Here is a 23,706-nt window from a genome sequence, read left to right on the forward strand (position 1 = left end):
TTGCAGATCCAATATTCATGGTGGTCCGCATGGCTGCTTTGAAGCACAACTTGGATGTCCTGCAGATCATAGTGGGCCCCACTAACACAAGTGTACAATACACTTGACGCTATGGGATCATTGCCCTACGTGCATGTGTGCGTGGAGGGAAATGATACCATGGTTACATAACCACCATAATTATGGTGGTAATGTTTTGTGTGGGCCCCATCTTGATGTATGTATGACATCCACTCTGGCCATTAGATGCACCCTCCCTTGTTTCTCTGTGGGCCCAAAAATCATGACCATTCATGACTCAAGTAGGCCACATGACAGGGAAAAGTTGAGGGGGCATGCCCACCCTTGATTTTGTGGAGGGTCCACCATTTTCTTGCCATCCAATTTGTTCACCTGAGGGGTGTTTGGATACTTGTAAAGTCAAAGGATTACAGGGGCTTTTTGGATGCATGTATTTGCCTATAAAGGCTTTACAAGCTGTAAACATATTACAACTTTTAGCTGTAATTTGAAACCTGGCAAAAAGCCATGTTTCAAATTATAGGTAAAGTCTTTATAGCTAAAAAAGCATTATACATATTAGAACACAATGGTTGATATACACTCATGATATATGGGGCCCATCATAATGTGCATGGTACATCCAATCTATCCATCATGTACTTCCCTTGATGCTCTCCTATGGCCCTAAAAAAAAGCTCATTGATTATCAAATGGACCACATGAGGGAATGATGGGACTTCCACCATTAAAAACTTCCATATTGCATTTGGGGCCCACTCTGATTTGTGGAAGACATCCAATCCGTTTAGTGTGTGCATGCTTTAATGATCTCTTAGGGCCCCCAAAAAAATCAAGTCCTTATGTGATTTGCGGATTTTGGAACGTTCACTGCCCAAGCTCTATGGTATGAATACCTACTTTATCCATTATAAACACTTCACAGGCTAGCCAAACACAATCTGTTTACCTGTAAACAGATCACCACTTAAAAGCCAAACGGAATAGCATGTAAACCGTTTACACCTGAAACTCTTTTCAGGTGTAGTGTGTTTAGAACTTAAAACATTACAGGCATCCAAACGACCCCTGAAACATCTTCCTACCCTTGAAAATGTATTGCCCGAATTGGTGTTAAATTCCTTCAAGCTCATGTGTGGTTGTATTTCTTGGAATCATGCTGCAGGTGTGGCGGAAAGTAGTATATGTCGATCGACTACTGCAGCTGTTCAGATATGTCCCCCGCGAGCAGTTGACCATCCCAGATTTTGTGTTTCAGTTGAGTTCCCTTTCTTATCCCACCAACGTTTTTATTTATTTATTTGTGACAATCAGGTGATGATAGTTCACCACAATTTTTTAAAAAAAAACTTGTGGGGTCTCATCCAACTATACAAATGACACAGACACACAAGTCAATCTAGACCGTCTTAAATCATGGGGCCGATGGAGCAGGCCGTGATTCACTGATTGAGTGATCGGTTCTAACTATCTTGTTGTTGGTCAGTCCAAATTAAATGAGCAAAACAGATGGAAGATTGATTAGTGTGACTCTTAATTTGTTTTTTTGAAAGGCTTTTAATGAGAAGTTGCCTTGGAAGGTAAAACAGAAAAGAAACAAAACGATTACAGGCCCAAAAGGGAATATGAGAACACAAGCATCCATAGTGCTAAAACCAGATGCCCACTCGACAACCCCAGACACATTCTAACAATGTTCCCCACAGAAACCAGACTGTTCTCAAAACAGCAGCTGATTGTTTTGACTTTCTGCCTATGCCCTTTTTACATTGGTGAACACAATTTGGACAGGTCTGGGTTCCTATTTTTGAATGCCACACATGTTGGATGAGGCACCTCAACCTGGGGAAGAGGGCAATTGTACCTGCTTTATTTATTGATGAATGACGATTTTATTAAAAAGAGTAAAGGAAACAAAATTAGAACATCAGAACCTAGGGGGCCATCTAGAAAACACCCCTAGGATAAAATACAATTGCTTCGACAGTGAGCCACACACAGACAAAAAGGCGACCAGGAACTCATTAGAAACCAGCCAAAACCAGGCTTCCAAGATTCCCATAATTAACGCAGAGCTGATGAAATCAAGATAGGGCTGGGCCTGAAGCAAAATAATTGGCTATCCATTCATCTGGCCATCAACAACCAAAAGATCCCTGCGACTAATGCCATCTTTAGCCAGATTGTCTGCCTTATCATTCACGGAACAATGGACGTGGACAAACTCTGCATCTATGGACACCATCTGATCTCTGATCTTGTCAAAAATGGCAGCCAGTTATGAGGGAGGATTGCTGAGATTTACCCACTTGCAGACATTCTGTGAGTCCCCCTCGAAGATTATAGGACTCAACTGCTTTGATGTAGCTATTTTAATGCATTGAAGGATCATGTGAGCTTCTAGAGCGAAACGCCATCTCATGCCTTTTCGGGAGCCACCCGCTTGCTATACTGTCCTTCCATTTTGCAAGGATGAGCCTTGGCTGAGTACTGGCCTTTCCAATGGCATTGAATGCCTCAATCTACTGAAAGCTTGATGGTGTTACTGAATATGTCACCTGCCCTCCTGCTTTGCCTGTGGAATATTCAGCTATTTCTTTTCAGCCACAGTATCCATAGCACTGCCTTAAGGATTATAGGCCACACCATAATACCTTGCCATTTGGGTCTCAAGCCCTTGATTTCCAGCTTGCACAATGATCACCAACAATTGCTGGTAGCGCTCACATGACACCGAACTTCAAACACAGTGTTCCAAATCTTATCAGAAAATTCATAATTCAGCAACCAATGGTCGACAGTTTCCTCCTTGCACATTTGTCATCTGTTTGGTATTCATTAGGCCCCTGTTCTTCAGATGATCTATAGTGGGTATCTTATTGTGTCATTCGGTCCAACAGAAAGCCTTGATCTTAATAGGCGCCCCACTGTCCAAAACGTTAGAAGCCCATTCAACCTTGTCCCCAATCCCATTTCTCCAAAAAATGCAAAACAACCTAACTGAGAAATGTCCGTCCAGTTCCAGAAACCATACTCTGCAATCTACACTAGACCTGGTGATGTATTGCTCCAATTTATGGGGCATTTGGACTAAAACTATGATTACCTAATTTTTACGGTGTTGTTTAAACTTCTGTTACCTACACAATTCCCCCTTCTGAGCACACTGATAGAACTACAATGCTAGTCCATCCTTATTTACCACTATCCGAAATACCACTATCCGAAATAGTGTTTTGAAAAGCTGCCTGAAAAAGGGATTCGATGCACCAGCTGTCTTTCCAGAATGGAGTCCTTGGTCCATTTCCTATTGTAAATCTGACATTTTGGCAGAACTGTTTGAACTCCTTGGTCCGTTTTCTTGAAGCTTCTATTTACCTTGCAGAATGGGTCCCAACGAAGGCGACTCCTGCACCTGATGCGCCACCACCATTTAGCCAACATGGCAGAGTTAGCTTCTCTGATATGTCTAATCCCTAGACAGACTTCCCTAGTCGACTTGCACCATTTGCCTTCTCCAATCCTCCCAAACATGGTGTGTCGTAATGGCCATTACATAGCGGTAGTAGTGGCAACCATTACGTGTTACAGGGCCGTTACCCAAAAAATGACCAGTAACAGTCATAACAGCCCCATAGTGGGTCCATTACAGGGCCGATATAGGTTTTTTTTTTTTTTTTTTTGAGAGTGTGTGTGTGTGTGTGTGTGTGTGTGTGTGTGTAATGGACATTATGGGGGGACTATAACGGCTCGTATCATAGCAGTAACCGCAGTGGCCATTAAGGAATACCTTGTTCCCAAATCCCATCCTATCAAGCAGATGGTCTAAGATATTCCAGTTGATGCGGCCATAAGCTTTTTCCATATCAACTTTGATGAGGAAACCACTTCTATCCATTTTGGAGTTTGTGTTGATCTACTTGTGGGCTATTAAGGTCCGTGATGAATCAGTAATAAAAGCAGATAGAGAAGGCATGATGATCTTGTTTAGTACCCCGCTTAACTTCGGAGCCAAAACTCTAGATGAGATCTTATAGCAGCCCCTACTGGACATTGGCCTGAAATCTCTGATATTTTCCTCATGCGGCTTCTTAGGGATCAGGGTGATAAAGATCGAATCTGTCTCTGCATATTTTTGCCTCTCGATGAGCCTCTTCAAACACTTACAGGATGTTGTCTTGCAATATTTCTCAACAACGGTGAAAGAACGCCATCGAGTCTGTGCAACAGTCCATGCCCATTGTTTAAGCAAAGAGAATGTGTTCTCCTTCAAACCGAAGTAACAATATAAAAAATTATCTGATTACAATTGTCTTAGAGGCTTTTATACCAACCGTTACATCAAGGATTGAACCCAACCATAAATCTAATTTTAAGTAAATGGCAACAATCCGTGGTAATTAAAAAAATAATAATAAATAATAAAAATTCTAAAGAGATGATAAAAGATACTAGAGGATAGAAGAAAAAGAAAGTAATCCTAAGAGCATGCTCAAAGATATTAGAGCATAGAAGATGAGTTGGTATAGATTCTCTCGCCCAACTACTAACAAGATCCCTCTCTCTCATAAGTGATGGCAACTAATATGCGAAACTCAACATCTAGAGAAATGTTCGAGCCAATGAACATTAAACAGCTACGCCCCTCTACGAATAGGCAATCAACGAAATAAGTAATATGAGCTAGTAAATGGATGTGCGTGCGATGTGATATCTATTACCCATTGGCAGAATGTCTGATTAACGATTCAATGGTCCTTATGATCCTGATCATGTTGATCCATGAATTTGGCAGTTATAATATCTGCATTAATACCATTCTAAAGAGCTCAAAACTAAGCCTCAGAATTTGATAAACTGTCATAATATTTTGCAAATGCTAAAACAAGACAACCATTTGAATTGTGGATAATCCCACTGCCATCACTAAAACCTAAATTTCCTTTGGAAGCATCATCTATATTTAGTTTAAGTTTCCTAAAGGTGGACGACAACATTTATAAAATAGCGCTTTCTTCACTTTAGTCAGAGAGACAATAAAGATCCCTGTAGAAATCCAAGATGCATCAGCAAATCAGATCATTTATTTTACCTGTGAGAGTACCTGCTGTTTCAGATTTTGTGCTGCACAGAGGTGGACGGAAATTGCTTGTGACCAGGTGTTGGAGTCCTGTAGCCCCTGATGACTGATTGGGTCCAATAATGACACACCGCATGAGCATATCAGATGAGGGGTTCTCAGTGATAATGGCAAAAACGTCATTTCAAGCACGGGAATCTCTCCATTTCACTGTGGACCCCCCATCTGATGCATGCATATGGCATGTTATCATTGGGCCACATTAGGGTCTGTTAATCCCTGGTTACAGGCAAATCACGTCCCCCCAAAAGAGATTGTAATCTGAATCTGACAAGTCCCCTGTGAGATTAGAGAAGGACCTAAATCTTGTAGGCTCCTGCCCAAATTGAAACAGACAGTGGCTTACCTACCTGATTCTAATTGGAGGCGTTCCCTCCAAACACGCCTTTAATAATGTTGGTGAACTATGCCACCTCTGTCTGTTCCTTCCGCTGTTTCTGTCTCTGTTTCTTTTTTTTCCTGCGACTGTGCTTTTTTGCTCTTTGACAATGTGGTTTATGCAGGCACGATCTCGAAGTGAATGGAGGGAAGGGTCTTATCGTGGATCCAAGAACAAAATATATATACCACAGACCCTCTGCCTGACATGCAATCCTATCCACGATCTACAATGCCGGTTTGGTAATTTGTCTGTGTTCTTATTTGATTTGTCTGTTCATTTGTGCAAGTGGCCACCTTGTTAATGATTCATTGTTCACCTTATCTTTCACAGGGAATCTTTCTGAATCTGTAGGTGCTGTTTGATTTTTTATTTATGGTTGTAATTCATGGTAAATAAGTCATGATTATTTACACATAATTGTAGCAGCGGTCTGATGCTGACGTTGACAGGGAGCTTGTTTGCCAAGCTTCGGACTCCATTCGTACAATTTCTGCATGTAAAAATTGTGGGGCCCACTGTGACAATCTTATCCACACCCTCCATCCGTTCCGCCAGCTTGTTTTAGGGCATGAGTCCAAAAATGAGCCAGATCCAAAGCTCGAGTGGACCACACCACAGGAAATGGTAGGAATGGACACCTGACGTTGAAAACCTGTTGATGGCCTCAGAAGTTTTGGATCAAGCTGATATCTGTGTATACAGTTCATGTAGTATGATCTTATGAACAGGTTGGATGATATATCCGCATCTCTATGGACCCTAGGAAGGTTTTAATTTTGAATGGTGGACGTCATTAACCCCCCTAATTCATATGGTGTAGTCCACTTGAGCTTCCAATCTGCCTAGCTTTTGGGCTTATGCTCTAAATTGAGATGGTAAAAATGGATGGATGGTGTGGATCACACACGTACATCACAGGGGGGCCCACAGATTTTAACAGTACTGAATCTGTCCCATTTCATGCATTTGGACGTGGTTTTCAAGGTGTAATAGTATATATGTATTTTTCTTTCATTCAAACGCCCCTCAAAAGTCATTATTAGTTATTTTCCACCTTTTTCAATGGTATTTGGAAAAAAACCAGCCACTTGTGTTTCTTCGTTGGGTTTGGAATTGGGTATTTTCATTGTCATTTGAAATCAATGTTTTTTTAAAACACTGATGAGTATTGAAGAAATTTTACACAGCCCAAACAAAGTTATAATGATATAGAAGTGAAAATAAAACAATTTCTAAACTGAACTATTAATTAGGTTAAGAACTTCTTTCTCTGAGTAATGAAATTTCAAAGGGAAGAAACGCCAAAGGGAACCAAGCAACAACAGGCCCCCAAAAACACGAAAGAGAGGTAACAGCAACTGAGAAAGAAGAAGAAGAAGACCAGCAGCAAGGCAATGGAACAGACACACACGTGCGCGCGCGCACACACGGGATCCGATAAATCATCTCCTATCATAAATTACCAGCTCGGGCCTGGTATCTCCGGTCTTGACAACACAGTCCACTTCAGAATTGGCCTCTTTTTTTTTTTTTGAAAGGTAACTGATGCGGACACGGGTGCATTCAAGGTGTACCAACGAAGAAAGCGCCAACCACAAGTGCCGTCCTTGTGGATAGGCGAATATTGAGGAGCTGAAGACCTTTCACATGTGATTGGACATATAGAAGACCCCACTTAGGGAAGACACATGTGAAGGAAGATTGGAGAAAGAGGACCGAGCGCCCAAACTTTCCCATACTTATGTTATTTGCACGTTTTTTTGACTTAGTTAGCGGTCTTTTAGTAATCTTATATCTTTATTTGCTTATCCTAGGGGTATTTTAGTAATTTTATGTCTTTATGTGCTTATTTAAGTGGGGTAAAGCCCTAAACACGAATTTCAACTATTGATGAATGAAAAGCAAACCCTTTGGTTGCCTCCTTCCTCTCTTCTCTCTAATGGTGCTTCTTCTTTCCCCTTGATCTTCTTCTTCTAATTTCTTCTTGTGCCCCTCCAACTTCCTCAAGGTAATAACTTTCTTTCTTCTATTTTTTTTGTTTTGGCTAATCCCTCTTCGATCAAAATCTTGAGAACCGATCTAAACCCTAAATCCCCAAATTCTCCAATCCCTAATCCGAGAAACTTCTTGGTTCTTCGGACTAGTGATCTTCATTGATCGATTGGGTGTGACCATGCAAGATCGGGAGGTCTCATCCCTCGCCGGATCCAACCTAAGTAGTAATTGAATTCCATACTCCATGGTTGTAGTGATGGCCCGCTCCATTGCATGTTTCCTTTATGATTTTCTCAGTTATGATGATTATTGTTAGAATTTTAGATCATTTATTCCTTTTATTTCCGCTGTTTAATTATCTCCATGAGCATGCATCATAATTAGGGTTGTCCTGCGTCAAATTTGGTATCAAAGCCTAGGCTTGCATGGTTTTTGTCTAGATCGAGTTATCAAATTAGGGTTTTGATTTTTAGGTTTAACTTGGGAAAGTTTCAAGTTTAGAAAGTTTTCAATTTTCGAAACTTTCCAATTTTAGAAAGTTTCTAATCTGGAAAATTTTCAGATTTGAGTTGTTTCCTGTTTCAACTTAATTGTGTCAGTTCATAATAGTTTTGCATTCATCGCATTCATCTTGAAAGTCATAACACCTAGTAGTCTAGTTAGGTAGAGTTTGGTTCAAGTCTTCATTGTATGCCCACGAGAAGAGGTAGAGGTTTCGGACTTCAACCTACCATGAATAATGGGCAGTTATCTGAGCAACTTGCTCAATTGATACAAAAGATAACCGCCCTAGAAGCGAGTCAAAGGCGTGAGTTTGCCCGCCTTGAGAACCAAATTACCACCACCATGACTAAGGTGGAGCAACTAGAGGCGTCCCAAAAGGAAAACCCCGCTGTAGGGGAAGATGCGCACTCCCAAGTGGAAGGAATCATTGAAGAACGTGCTGCCACACGTGGTGGTAGTGAGGATAGAGATCGTGGTAACGGTCGTGGTGTGGTGCGAGAGGCACGAACCACATGTGGTCATCAAGACCGTTATGATCCAGATGAGCGTGCGATGAAGAGTGTGAGAGTTGAGGCCCCGAGTTTTGATGGACGCTTGGATCCCAAGGCATTCCTTGACTGGGTTGCTGACATGGATCACTACTTTGAGTGGTATGGCATGTCAGAAAACCGTCAAATGCGGTTTGCTAAGATGAAGCTTGTGGGTCAAGCCAAGCTCTTCTGGACCAACACCGAGCGTAGGGTAGAGAGAGTTGGTAGAGCCCCTATCACACATTGGTATGAGATGAAAGAGAAGTTGAAGGAGAAGTACCTTCCTCTCTCATACCGTCAGAAGCTCCTTGACCAATGGCAATCCTTACGCCAAGGGTCAATGTTTGCCGCTGACTACATCGCTAAATTTGAAGAGTATGTGATGCGATGTGATATCCGAGAAGACCCTCTAGTAACGCTCTCGCGTTTTAAGACGGGCCTTTGTGCGGATCTTCAGCGCGAGCTTATCACTCGGCCCTTAACGGACTTAGATGAAGCATATCAAGTCGTGCAGGAGTTAGAGCAGTATCTGAAGGCTCCTGTCGTTCGTCGTTTTGAGTGCTGAGACTCCAATACTAGATCTAGTTCCCAAGGAACTAGACCTAATATTGGTAATCAACCTAGGGCACAGGCGACCATTCCGCCTAGGCCTAGGGAGGACAAGGGCAAAGGGGTTCTTGGTGCCGGTCCTAGTAACATGAGCCAAGTGAGGTGCTATGAGTGTGACAACCTTGGCCACATGTCTAATCAGTGTCCTACGAAGAGCCGTGGGAGAGCCTTAGTTATAGGCGAATCCCACGAGGGTGGAGATGACCAGGGTGATTATGAAGTTGAAGAGTATCACCCTGAAGGAGGACTTACTGATGAAGAAGTGGATGGAGAAGCAACGCTTGCAGTAGTCAGGCGTGTGTTAGCTCAGTCTAGAAGTAGTGCTGACGTCGAAGCACTATCTTCTACACTATTGCCAAGTGTGGTGAAAAGAATTGTAAGGTGATAGTGGACAGTGGAAGTTGTCAGAATGTGATTTCCACTAGCACCTTAGATCGCTTAAAACTGAAATCCACACCTCATCCAGACCCGTATAAAGTTTCTTGGGTTGACAAGACATCCCTACCTGTCACCCAGTAATGTCTAGTCCTCATTGAGTTTGGGTCATACAAAGAGTCCCCCTGTGGTGTGATGTTTTACCTATGGATGTGGGGCATGTTATCCTAGGTAGACCGTGGCTATTCGATAATGATGTCACGATCTTTGGCCGTTCGAATGCGTGTACTTTTATGTATAATGGTAAAAAAGATCAAACTTAATCCCATGCCACCTGAGAATACACTAGGAAAGAAGAAGGATGAGAAGGCAAGTGAGCCTAGAGAAATGGGGAAATCCAAACCTAAGTCTTTACATATAATCAGCACAAGAGAGTTTGAAAAAGAGGCTAAGGAGGATTCTATGGTGTATGCCCTTGTGGCTAGAGAAATTACACCTGAGGTTCCATCAGAGTTGCCCTGTGAGGTGATCTCAGTCCTGAAGGAATACAGTGATGTATTTCCTGAAGACTTACCGAATGAGTTGCCACCTATGAGGGACATACAGCATGCCATTGATCTTGTCCCAGGGTCTACTCTACCGAACCTTCCTCACCACAGGATGAACCCTGCAGCGCATGCAGAGTTGAAGAAGCAAGTTGATGAGCTTCTGCAAAAGGGTTTCATCCAAGAGAGTATGAGCCCGTGTGCCGTGCCTGCATTGTTGACGCCAAAGAAAGACGGCACGTGGCGCATGTGTGTGGATAGCCGTGCCATAAACAAAATTACTGTCAAGTATAGGTTCCCTATACCTAGACTTGATGATATGCTTGACATGATGGCCAGGTCCACTATATTCTCTAAGATAGACCTCAAGAGTGGATATCACCAAATTCGTATACGCCCAGGAGATGAGTGGAAGACGGCGTTTAAGACGAAAGATGGGTTGTATGAGTGGTTGGTCATGCCCTTCGGCTTGACTAACGCACCCAGTACTTTCATGCGGGTGATGACACAAGCTTTGAGGCCGTTCATGGAAAAATTCCTAGTGGTGTACTTTGACGATATTCTTCTTTATAGTACCACTAAGGAATCACACCTTAAACATTTAAAGAAGGTCTGTAGTGTCCTTAGGAAGGAAAAGTTGTACGTTAATCTTAAGAAATGTGCATTCATGTCTAGCCAAGTTGTGTTCTTAGGATTTATAGTGTCATCTGAAGGGATGCGCGCAGACCCTGAAAAAGTCAGGGCCATAGTTGAGTGGCCAGAACCAAGGAACATTCATGAGGTGCGAAGTTTTCACGGCTTAGCAACTTTTTATCGTCGGTTCATTAGGGGTTCTAGCACGATCATGGCTTCCATTACCGAGTGCATGAAAAAGAGAGTTCGTGTGGTCTAAAGCCGCCGTCAAGGCTTTTAAAGAAATTAAGGGCAAGATGGTGGAAGCTCCTGTCATGCGTCTACCTGACTTTTCTAAAGTCTTTGTAGTAGCGTGCGATGCGTCTGGTGTCTGTATAGGTGGAGTGTTGAGTCAAGAAGGACACCCAATGGCCTATTTTAGTGAGAAACTGAATGAGGCAAAACAAAAATACTCCACTTACGACAAAGAATTTTATGCGGTAGTGCAATCCCTGAGACATTGGCGACACTGCCTCCTACCGCAAGAATTCGTTTTGTTTTCTGACTATGAGGCTTTGAGATATTTGCATTCTCAGAAGAAACTCAACCTAAGGCATGCCAAGTGGGTAGCGTTTCTTCAGGAATATTCGTTTGTTTTGAAACACAAGACCGGGGTTGAAAACAAACCAGCGGATGCCCTTAGTAGGAGAGTGGCGTTGCTCAACTCCTTGAGTGTAGAGGTAGTCAGATTTGAGCAACTGAAAGACGAATACCCCATATGTCCTGATTTTGGGGGTACTTACGCGTCGCTCTCTAGTGACTAGCATATTATGGGTGAATATGTTCTTAAAGATGGCTTTCTTTTCAAGGGAGACAGACTTTGTATTCCGTATGTCCCTTCGTGAATTCCTCATCTGGGAGCTTCATTCGGGAGGGATAGGCCATTTTGGTCGTGATAAGACCATTGCCCTCGTGGAAGATCGTTTTATTGGCCAAGCCTTAAGCGAGACGTAGCCAAAGTTTTAGGGCGGTGTCGAACTTATCAACCGGCAAAGCAAAGAAAGCAAAATACTAGGTTGTACACGCCATTGCCAATGTCCGTGGCAGGACATTAGTATGGACTTCGTGCTCGGGCTTCCCAAGACTATAAAAAGCACGATTCCGTTTTTGTCGTTGTGGACCGTTTTTCTAAAATGGCGCATTTCCTCCCATGTTCGAAGACGTCAGATGCGTCTCATGTTGCTCGTATCTTTTTTGATGGTGTGGTGCGTCTCCATGGGTTACCTAAAACTATAGTGTCTGATCGTGATGTTCGATTTACTAGCTATTTTTGGAAGACACTGTGGCACATTATGGGAACTCGTTTGCAATTTTCTACTGCTTACCACCCACAAACAGATGGTCAAATTGAAGTGGTAAACCGTAGCCTTGGAAATCTTCTACGTTGTCTAGTGGGTGAACATGTTAAGACTTGGGACCTAATTTTACCAACTGCTGAACTTGCTTATAATGGGTCAGTTAATAGATCTACAGGGTTGAGTCCTTTTGAAATTGTAAGTGGTTATAAACCTAGAATGCCCATAGATCTCTTACCTATGTCTGTTACCCAAAGGTCTTCTGAGTCAGCCGATGCATTCGCACGCCATATTCATGATTTGCATACACATATTAGACAGCGGTTAAATAAGAGCAATAATGATTATAAAGTTTCAGCTGATTCTCATCGTAGAGTGCAAGAATTTCAAGAAGGAGACTATGTAATGGTGCGAATAAGGCCAGAGCGATTCTCTCAAGGATCTGCAAAGAAATTACAAGCGCGTAGTGCTGGACCATTCAAGATATTACAAAAGGTTGGGTCCAACGCGTATCGGGTTGACCTTCCATCTGAAATGAGCATTAATCCAACTTTTAATGTGGAAGATCTAGTCCGTGCCCATACTCCCATTGTTGATACATCATCCCTTTCATGGCCTTTTTCTGAGTTTGCTACCCAACCCCTTCCACCCCTTCCTCCACCCATTACCCATAAAGAAGCAATTGAGGAAATCTTGGATGACGAGATAGTATCCACGAGAGATGGGGGTTTCCAAAGGTATCTTGTCAAGTGGAAGAACAAACCATCGTCTGAATCTACGTGGCTGTCGGGCGACGCATTGCAGGGTATTGATCCAGATCTACTTGAGCGTTACAAAAGTTTCAACTCGTCGGGGTCGAGTTTTTCTCACCCGAGGGGAATTGATGCGGACACGGGTGCATTCAAGGTGTACCAACGAAGAAAGCGCCAACCACAAGTGCCGTCCTTGTGGATAGGCGAATATTGAGGAGCTGAAGACCTTTCACATGTGATTGGACATATAGAAGACCCCACTTAGGAAGACACATGTGAAGGAAGATTGGAGAAAGAGGACCGAGCGCCCAAACTTTCCCATACTTATGTTATTTGCACGTTTTTGACTTAGTTAGCGGTCTTTTAGTAATCTTATATCTTTATTTGCTTATCCTAGGAGTATTTTAGTAATTTTATGTCTTTATGTGCTTATTTAAGTGGGGTAAAGCCCTAAACACGAATTTCAACTATTGATGAATGAAAAGCAAACCCTTTGGTTGCCTCCTTCCTCTCTTCTCTCTAATGGTGCTTCTTCTCTCCCCTTGATCTTCTTCTTCTAATTTCTTCTTGTGCCCCTCCAACTTCCTCAAGGTAATAACTTTCTTTCTTCTATTTTTTTTGTTTTGGCTAATCCCTCTTCGATCAAAATCTTGAGAACCGATCTAAACCCTAAATCCCCAAATTCTCAAATCCCTAATCCGAGAAACTTCTTGGTTCTTCGGACTAGTGATCTTCATTGATTGATTGGGTGTGACCATGCAAGATCGGGAGGTCTCATCCCTCGCCGGATCCAACCTAAGTAGTAATTGAATTCCATACTCCATGGTTGTAGTGATGGCCCGCTCCATTGCATGTTTCCTTTATGATTTTCTCAGTTATGATGATTATTGTTAGAATTTTAGATCATTTATTCCTTTTATTTCCGCTGTTTAATTATCTCCATGAGCATGCATCATAATTAGGGTTGTCCTGCGTCAGTAACGGAAACTTCATTGAACAAAAAAGAGTTACAGATACGAGAGAGAGCTGGACCGCTGAGATAGCGATACAGCTATGCTCCAATGAAATGCAAATTACAACCCTTTAACTTTTTTGCAGTGGCTGCCCACTCAACAATTAACTGCCTCGCCCTATAAGCTATGGACTCCACGGAATTTGAGGTATCACTAAAGCATCTATTGTTCCTTTCTTCCCAGACCGACCACCAAATGGCCAGTAGAGACATTCTCCAAAGAATAGTTCTGTGATTTCCCAAACTAACTCCATGCCATGCCTTTAGGAGACTACCTGCTGAATCTGGAAATGACCAAGCGATCTTGAAGTGATGGAGAATTTCTGGCCAGATCTGATTGATAAAAGCGCAGTGGATAAAGAGATGTTCAACCGATTCTTTGTCTGCCATGCAGCATTGGCAGATATTCGTGATAACCATACCCCTTTTTCTCAGATTGTCAATTGTGAGGACCTTCTTCTTACCTACCAGCCATCCGAATGCTGCTATCTTGGGCGGGACTTGGTATTTCCAGATATAGTTGGTCACTGTCTCTTCACTTGAAGAAAAATTGCTGAGACTTGACCGAGAATATGTTCGACTTGTCTATTCTCCAGACTAGTCTGTCTGCTCTGAATTGATCCAGTTTGCTACTGTTTATACGTTTGAGAAGCGCCACATATTCTTCTACCTCCCAATCTTGAAGATTTCTTCTGCACCCTGGGCTCCACACAACCTGACCTCCTAGAAGAGAATAGCATTCAACCACTGATATAGACTGGTTTGGGGCAAGGCGGTAAATGTGTGGAAATTCTTCTTTTAGAGCAACCTCTCCCATCCAAATGTCTTCCCAAAATCTAGTGCATTCGTTATTCCCTATATCCATTCTTATTCCTTTAAGAACATCCTTCTTTATGGATAGCACCCCTCCACGTGGCCGAAGCTCTGTAGTATGTAGAGTCCTTGGTCCACCATCCTCCTTCAGATCGCCCATACTTGCTTTTGATTATCATGTTCCAAAGAGTTCCATTCTCGGTCCCAAGCCTCCAGATCCATTTACCTAGGAGTGCCCAATTCATGCTTTTAAGGTCTTTTACTCCTGCCCCACCATGTTGGGTTTGCTTGCATACCTCCTTCCACTCCACAAGGTGAAATTTTTTCTTCTCTTCCTTCCCATGCCATAGGAAATCCCGTCTTAGCTTCTCTAAGGTTACCATTATCGGCGTCGGACATTTAAACATGGATTTGAAATACAAGGGGAGATTCGATAACACTACCTTGATAAGGGTGAGACGGCCGCTTAGGGATAAATGTTTGCATTTCCATCTAGCTAGGTACTTCTCGAACTTGTCGATGACCCTATCCCATAGCGACTTCAGGGGTTTTCCAATACACAGCGGGAGGCCCACAAACATAGTCGGAAGACAACCGGCTGAACATTTGAAAAATTCTGCAAATTTTGTAATCTCTTCTTTCTCCATATTCATTCCGAACATCTTAGATTTTGTCATGTTAACCCTGAGACCTAATACTGCCTCAAAACATCTGATTGTAGTTCGCAGGTTGCTCACTTTTTCCTGGTCCGCTACACTGAAAAGTAACATATTGTTCGCAAACTGGATATGAGATATCGGCTTGTCCACACCTTCCACTCTGAACCCTCTGATGATACCTTCATCCTGGCCTTTGGATAGCATTCTAGAAAAAGCCTCCCCTACAATTAGAAAAAGAAAGGGTGACAGCGGATCACCTTGACGAAGCCCTCTCGAGCTGCTAAAAAAGCATTTTGGAGAACCGTTGATTAAGATTGACAAGAAGGCTGACCCCACACATTCCCCCATCCATCTTCTCCACTTACATCCAAAACACATTCGGTGTAGCATGTATTGGAGGAAACCCCTATCTACATGATCATATGCCTTTTCTATATCTAACTTGCATAAAAGGCCCTTCAATCTGGATTTGTGACTCGAATCTAAGCATTCATTTGCAATGAGGGCACTGTCTATAATCTGTCTACCCGGGATAAATGCACTTTGATTGTCGAAAATTATTTTACCCATCACCCCTTCCAATTGGGATGCCAAAACTTTTGCTAGAATCTTATATGGACTGCCGAGGAGGCTAATCAATTTGAAATCCTTAAAATACTCTGCACCCAGGATCTTCGGATTTCGGAATCAACGCTACGAAAGAGGCCCCAGTAGCTTTTGAAATCCTCCCTCTATCATAGAATTCGGGAATGAAATCCATGACATCTGCTTTTAATACTTCCCAGAAAGAGTAGAAGAAGATTATCGGGAAACTGTCGAGACTAGGGGCCTTGTCTCCCCCCCAAGGCATCCATCGCTCCTTTCACCTCTTCTAGAGTGAAGGGGGCTTCGAGAACACTGGCTTCCTCAACAGACAAATTGTCTACCTGGAGATGGTTGAGCTTGGGCCTTATCCGAACTTCTCCCTAAAGCAGATTCTTGAAGTATCGGATGGCCTCTTCCGAAATGCTCCATTTGTCTTCTAATCGGGTCCCATTAACCACCATATTGCTAATTTTGTTGGATCTTGCACGCGCACTGGCTATACAGTGAAAGAATTTTGTATTTTTGTCTCCTTCTTTGATCCATTTATTGTGAGATCTGTCTCCATGAGATTTCATCTTCCATCACCCTTGCAGCATAGATTTGAATCAGCTGAACTCTTCTAGAGGTATCATCTGCTGTCCTTAGGCCGTTTTCCGCTTTATTGTCTATCGCTTTCAACTCAGCAAGGATCGCAATTGTATCCTTCTACCTTGAATGAAGCTCTACTTCTTTCCATCTTTTGATATTCTCTTTCAGTAATCTCAGTTTGCAGCTAAGCCTGAATCCAGCATATCCTTCCACTTTAAATCATACCCACCAATCTTTAATTAACTGGTGGAAGCCTTCTATTTTCAGCCAGGAAATCTCGAATCCGAATGGCTTTGGGCCCCAGTTCTGATTGTCATCTGCAAGGATCAACGGGCTGTGGTTGGATGTAGGATTCGGGAGGAGAGATTGCGATAGAAGGGGAGAGAGATCCAGCCAGTCAGTCGATACCATAAATCTGTCCAACCTAGACAATATTGGATTCGTCCTACCATTAGACCAAGTAAATCTCACTCCAAGCAGAGGGAGATCCACTTGTTCTTGATCTTCAATCTATTGAGAGAAGATGCGCATCCCAGCGGTGACCTTGCTACCATGGGATCTTTCTTCCGCATAACAAGTTATGTTGAAATCGCCCCCTATGCACCATGGGGCATTGAATTTCTTCCTGGTATCATTTTATTCTTCCCAGAAATCCTTTCTTCTGTCTTCTTGATTTGGGCCATAGACCGAAGTAATCAGACAGGAGATTGGAGGATCTCTTTCAGAATTACTGAAACTAAGAAGGTTCCAGACCAGCTATTCTCCAGCATCCAGGATGAGGATTTCCATGCCACCAGGATTCCTCCCGCACTTCCTATAGCATTCAGGGCAACCTAATTATTATCCTTTTCCTTCCAAAGAGTAACCTGGTAACTTGTCATTGAATTGTTGAACCTTGGTTTCCTGTAAGCAGATTACATCAGCTTTACTCCTTTCGCAGATATCTTTGAGGAGTCTTCTCTTCTGTTTTGACCCCACACTAACATTCCAAGATAGGATCTTCATATAGGGACTAAGCTGGCCCGAAGTCCTTGAGTGTCATTCTCCTTATTTGAGCATCTGTTAAGGTTTGGGCTCGAACTTAGACTTTGCAGCTCCCTGTTGTTGTATGTCTTGTTGGGATATTTCCTGAGAGTCCTTGTCCTAAGCATTCGTTGGCCACATTCCTCAACACAGTGGAATAGAGCTACATAATCTTTCTAGGTGATCCCCGAACAAAACCCCTATGGATCTACCTACATGGCCCATAACATCCCTGATCCATTTCTGTTTTTTGAATAATATCAATCATTTTTGCCCTCTTTTCTTCATCGTCCACCTTCGCCACAAAATCCACCCCCCCCCCCCCCCCCCAAGCTATAGTTTGACTTCCCACTCTGACCTGCAAAGGTTCCACCTCTATAGTTCCTTCTCCAACGCCTTCGTGGAATAGAGTAGATAGAGCTTAATCTAGCATCATGGTTCTGGATGACGAGGAGCGGGGCGACGATGCGTTGAAAGAGTCCACACCTTCGAAGGCCCAGGAGGAAAGGTCTTTCTCAGGATCGGGCGAATCGTCCCCCATTTCTAGCAGACCAGGTGGACTATCTATCCTTGGGGGTAGATAGGTAACCAAACGAATAGGAAGAACAAGGAGCGTATCTCGCACAAGTGAGGAAAGCCTCCAGGGTGTCCGAAGGCGCGAATTAGAGGGATCCCTGACATGTGGATTGGTGATCATATCCGAGTCTCCGTTGATAGGCACGAGACAACGGTCGATGGTAGGGTCCGCACTAAAGGAGGGGTCAAGATTTAAGGCTTGCGGATTAAGTGGTTCGACAATGCCCAACCACACTTGCTCGAAAGGCAAATTGGGAACTAAGCCTCTCGTTCGAAATTGCCGGGTACTCTGGAGCGACCACGTGTACCAAGCACCCCAAAAGGCTGACAAGAGACGATATTTCTTGAATCAACAGAGATACGGAGACGATACGACGCCCTATCTTCCTTCCACGTGGAGGGGAGGGGATTCGATCGCTCCCCTCGAGACGGGGCACTTGATAGCTTCTGCAGAAACAATGCCACGTGCCTCACTCTCCAGGCCTCCTCTGATGACCTCAGTCCTGCCTCCTATTGGCCCGATACAACTTTTGGGTTTCAATACTCCTAAGGCGCACTGAATATGTGAGTCGTCCGCCCTCGCCATGTCTCCCCGGACTTCTCCCGACTCTGGAGGAGGCCCTCTTTGGCTCCATAGATCGCCCCATCTAGGGATTGGATCGTCCTTAGCCTCCATCTGGACCGGAAGAAAGATCGTCCTATCGTCGGCTAGAACCTAGATATGGGATGGAAGAGTCCTCCCTTCTTTCTTTTGACCCTTGCCCTAATCACCCCCATCTCTTCTCCTAACTTTGTTTTAGGATCCAATTTGATGAAATTCCCTAGACGTGAAGCAGCTGCTATGAAGAAATCTTCGTTCCAGAGCTCCAGTGGCACCGACCAGATCACCATCCACGCATCTTCCATCCCAAAAACCAAAAATTCATCCCATTTTTGGATTCTGATAATAGGGCCATCTCTATGTAATGCTCCTGCCATAATCAGTAAATTTGGATTGACTCCTGGGCTTGTCCAAATCCATAATTCATTGTAGCCGATTGGTTCAATATTGTATTTCTCTTGTGGGATTCTGCAACATTCGTCTTACAGCTCCTAACTTCAGCGATCAATGTTCCTTCTTTGGTTATCGCCACTATTGACCCTTGTAGGGCTCGTTTCGATCATTCTAAGGTTTCTTGGTTAATTTGCACCACCATTCCCTCCCCGCCCTTCCTGCTATCTTCCCCATTTCCCGGCCCCACTGTCTCAGAGTTTTAGCCTCTACATTGCAAATCTTCTATTGGTGTATGTGTCCTTTTCAACTGGAGAAGCACCTCCTTGAAAGAAGGTAATCCTATGGTAGGAGACGAGCGTACCACCCCTTGGATGCTCCTGTCTCTGCTAGTGGGTTTCTGCTGCGCTAGGGTTGTCTTTGCTTGTGTTGATCCTCCTCTTCTGTTGAATCTAGTTCAGGTCCGAACCTCACTCTCTGGACCAGCAGCTTTACACCCCCAAAACTTTTGCCATGAAGTAACTGTATTGCCCGGATTAATTCCTTCTAAGTACTCATCCTCACTAACACAAAATCCCTGTAGGTCCCATTGACCGTGTTTCTGGGCCGCACCACATTCATCACCATTCCAGGCCTGCCGAATACCTTAGGGAAATTGATTGGGAGCCACCCTTCTGGGAAGCCCTTAACGAACAGGGTTGGGTAGGTAGACACGTTCTTTTCCTTTCTTGTGTGCTCATTTGGTTTCCTTTTTCTTCTTGAAACGTGTTTCCAGTCTTGTCCCTTCTCCTGCTCCGCTTGTATCGTTCTTGCTTCCACCGCCTCTTGTGCGTTTCTTCCTTTCTTCCTTGATTCCGCCACCTCTTCTGCCGCCTCTTGCGAGTTGCTTCCATTTGTTGCGAGAGCTCGGAAATGATCGCCGATTTCGCCTTCGATCTGCTCCAGCTGAGAATCGTCCGCCATACCAAAGTTTTGGATTTCCCTGAGAATCTGCTCCAGCTGAGAATCGCTCCAGCAATTCAGACGCCGGCGTAGATGTCAGATCATTGCCAGATTGCCAACGGAGGAGATGCTGGAGTAGGGAATGGAAGAAGAGAAGAAACCAAGAGCAACCCTAACTCCTCTTTGGCCTCTTTAGGCACACAGGCAAAAGACGGCCCAGCCAAAACAGACGCCCCTTGCTTCCTCTGTGAAGTCAGCCACCTTCCATGGAAAAGAGATTCCACAGGCTCATGATAATGAATCCTTGGTGTCAAGGAATATGAAAACATCAAACGAAGGGCACCGTATTGTTATTTTATTCCCGGGCTTGCTACTGGTCTCTCAGTATATTTATATAACTAGAAATGTTATAATGTTCAAAATACATTTAAAATTCAACAGGGGCATAAGACATTATAGTAGTGCTGAATAATCTCCATCCTCATTGTCATCATTGGTCCCACTTCTTGATTTCTATTTTTATCAGCAACGAACAATTCTTTTCAAAAGAAGGGAGAAATAACTGTCCATCAAGGCAATATAAAAGTCTCCAGTTACAACAGATTGCTTAGAAGCATCCTTAGCAAGATTGTCCATGATAGAGTTAGCAGGCCATCGAGATGATCATCCCATGTTGTAGCCTCCCTCCAGCTAGACAGATAGAAGTAGCTGTTTAGCAGCCATTTCTACATAATGGATTTGGCAAAGTAAAAAAGGCAATAGTTTCGGCACTCCGTACATGTTAAAGCTAGTTCATCTTCATGGCTCAAGAACTTTCTACTATCAAGCCCTCCATTGTAATAATATGTTTTCTCATGGCAAGAAGGTTCTCATTCTCAATTTAATCTGTTATCTTTTTCTATCGATGGTTGAATGGCTTGCAACAGGAGGTGTGCTTCTGTCTCAAAATCAGAAATTTTCAGCAGTCGTAGCTTGTCCAACATTGTTTAGTTACTGATATTACCATTGATGTTGATTTTTAATTCAGCTATCCTACACAAATTTCAGGTCAATTAGCATTGGATGTAAATCAATAAGCATCCAAACAATTATAATAAGGAATTATACAATGCTTGGGGCCAAAAGATTGTCGGGTTATTTTCGGTTTTCAGTTCATTCCCCTGGAGGCTGTTGTTAGGAGATCTGAGCTGTTGATGTGTTCCTTGCGATGGCCCATCTACGAAAATCCATGGGGATGATATTTTGTATTGAAAATTTGACCTTCCTTGCGGTTTGAATGTGTACTGTTGCTGTATTTTTCTTTCTTGTCTGCTTGTTGGCCAGCCACTCTGGAAGTTGGTCACCGGTGCTAATAGGGATGCGAGTTGCTGCGGGAGCCCGTGTAACCCAAAGCTGTGGGGCCCCACCATCATGTCTGTGTGACATCCACTCAGGCCATCAGTTCTGCCAGATCATCTTTGGGAAAATGAGGCAGATGTAAAGCTTAAGGGGGCCCACCACAGTAAACAGTGGGGATTGAACTGCCCCAATTAAAACCTTATTGGGGACCGCAGGAGTTTTGGATCAGCAATGATATTTGCGTATTTCCTACATCCCAGTGAGAATTACCTTATAAATGAGTCGGATGGCATGGAAAGATCACGGGGCCCACCTGGAATGTTTCAATGGTCAGCCCTTCAATCCCCACTGTTTCTGCCTCGTTTTTTTTGCGACCACATCCTAACATGATCAGGTGTAATGGATGTTATACGGATCGTGGAGCTTTGGATGATATGAGCTCCGTGTAAAACAGGATTAACAGGCATCAACTCGCTTTTGGGTGATTCTGTATTAGTATCAACTGTTTTGGATCAGTGAGTGATGGGTTCCCTTCTTGGTTTACAATGCCGGAAGCCTGTCGGTTATTCAGCCCTAGTACTGTTTAGGGGATGCGGATTGCCCACTGTTGGTTCTCTGTGGACTACCATGATGCATGTGTCTTATCCGCACCGTCCATTCATTTTAGGGCATGAGTCCAAAAACGTGGAAGATCCAAATCTCAGGTGGACCACACCATAGAAAAACAGTGGTGATTGAACACCCACCATTAAAAAATAAATAAATAAATACCCACTGTAATGTTATTTACCATGACAAAGGGAAAACACAAATATCAGCTTGATCCAAAACTTAGCCCCAAAGAAGGTTTTAGTGGTGGGCATTAAATCAACACTGTTTACTGTAGCGTGGTCCACCTGATATTTGGATCTGCCTCATTTTTGGGTCATGTCATAAAATGAGCTATTAAAATGGATAGACTGCATGGATAAAATGCATACATCATGGTAATGTTCAGCTGCAGGCAGATTCAGTAGGAAATCGGCGGTCCTGTTTACCACCTCTAAACAGTGACGCGGAATGGCTGGTGTCAAAGCTCCCTGGCCCCACTACGATGTATGTGTTTTATCACGCAGTTCATCCCTTTCTTCAGCTCATTTGGCCCAAAAAACGAGGCAGGTCTAAATCTCAGCGGACCACACTGTAGGAAACTACCGTATTTGAACTCCCACAGTTAAAAACTTCTCAGGGCCTACTGCTACGTTTATTCACCCCCAGGAAGTTTTCATCGGTAAAAGTTCAATCACCACTGTTTCATGTGCTGTGGTCCGCCTGAGATTTAGATCTGCCTCATTTTTTGGACGGATTTTCTGCGAAAGCCTTTAGCAGGAAGTTACTACGCAAGATTCTGTGTGGGGCCCACTACAATGTTAGTGAGAAAGTCACATCTGTTTTTCGAGTTCATTTTAGGACATGCGATGAAAAATGAGGGATAAAAAACTCAAGTGGGCTACACAAGAGGAAACAATGGGGATTTAGTGACCACCGTTGAAACATTTATATGGCCACAAGTTTTGTATCAGTTTTAATTTCTTGGTTTTTTTTCACTTCATCTCAGTGAAAATGACCTTATAAACGGTCTGGACGGAATATAAACATCAAGGTGGATCCTAGGATGGTTCCAACAGTAGGAATTCCTTTCCCACTGTTTCATCTGGTATGGCCCACTTGAGTTTTAGATCCTCATCATTTTAGGTCTCATGTTTTAAAATGATCTTGAAAAAAGGGATGGACGGGTTGGATTTCTAACAAACATCACAGTGGGCCCCACTCAGAATCCTTGGGCATGAACTTCCTGCCGAAGGCTTTCGCAGGAAATCCGCGTCCCATTTTTTTTCTTGTGCCCGGAAATGAGCTGGCAAAACAGATGACAGTGTGGATAAAACACGAATATCATGATGGGGCCCACAGCTTTGACACCAGCTAAGAGGGCTGGTGTTGGGGTCATCAGCAGACCGCGTCCCTAAATGTGCCCGTTTGTTGTGCTCGTATGTGGAAGAACTGTCTGCCTACTCTTGCCGGCTACTGATGAAGTGACAACTTTCAGCTGGAGTTAACCGAAGAAGATATATATATATACACAAAAGTAATGCTACACACTAGTTGGACAAATCAAATTGGTCCAACTAGCTGTGTATTAAATAACAACAAATTATTTTTCTATCATAAATAATATGTCACATGTGAGGATTCTAAATATCAAGTTTTACATGAGTGTGATAGGAATTATATGTCAAAGATCTGGCCTGTCCATGAAATAGGGCCTACTAATTATATTTTATTTGCTAAAATTTAATAAACGATCATCATCACTGAAGCT

At 43.3% G+C, this 23,706-nt stretch overlaps 1 protein-coding gene across 5 annotated transcripts in view; it reads left to right on the plus strand.

Annotated features, from left to right (window-relative positions):
* Positions 1-21,286, plus strand: part of LOC131235424 (uncharacterized) — a 102,836-nt gene extending 81,550 nt beyond the window's left edge. Inside the window, exons 13-15 of one of the 5 annotated variants that reach the window (XM_058232611.1) lie at positions 1,187-1,278; positions 5,665-5,782; positions 21,057-21,286. In XM_058232611.1, coding sequence (XP_058088594.1) covers positions 1,187-1,278; positions 5,665-5,746 — 174 coding nt within the window. In that variant the 3' untranslated portion in view covers positions 5,747-5,782; positions 21,057-21,286. Of the gene's footprint in view, positions 1-1,186; positions 1,279-5,664; positions 6,022-21,056 lie in introns of those variants that run through there. The other 4 variants (XM_058232610.1, XM_058232612.1, XM_058232609.1 and 1 more) reach the window with 4 other exon arrangements.
* Positions 21,287-23,706: the final 2,420 nt, after the last annotated feature.

Source organism: Magnolia sinica, chromosome 19 (genome assembly GCF_029962835.1).
Source record: "Magnolia sinica isolate HGM2019 chromosome 19, MsV1, whole genome shotgun sequence".
Classification (NCBI taxonomy): Eukaryota; Viridiplantae; Streptophyta; class Magnoliopsida; order Magnoliales; family Magnoliaceae; genus Magnolia; species Magnolia sinica.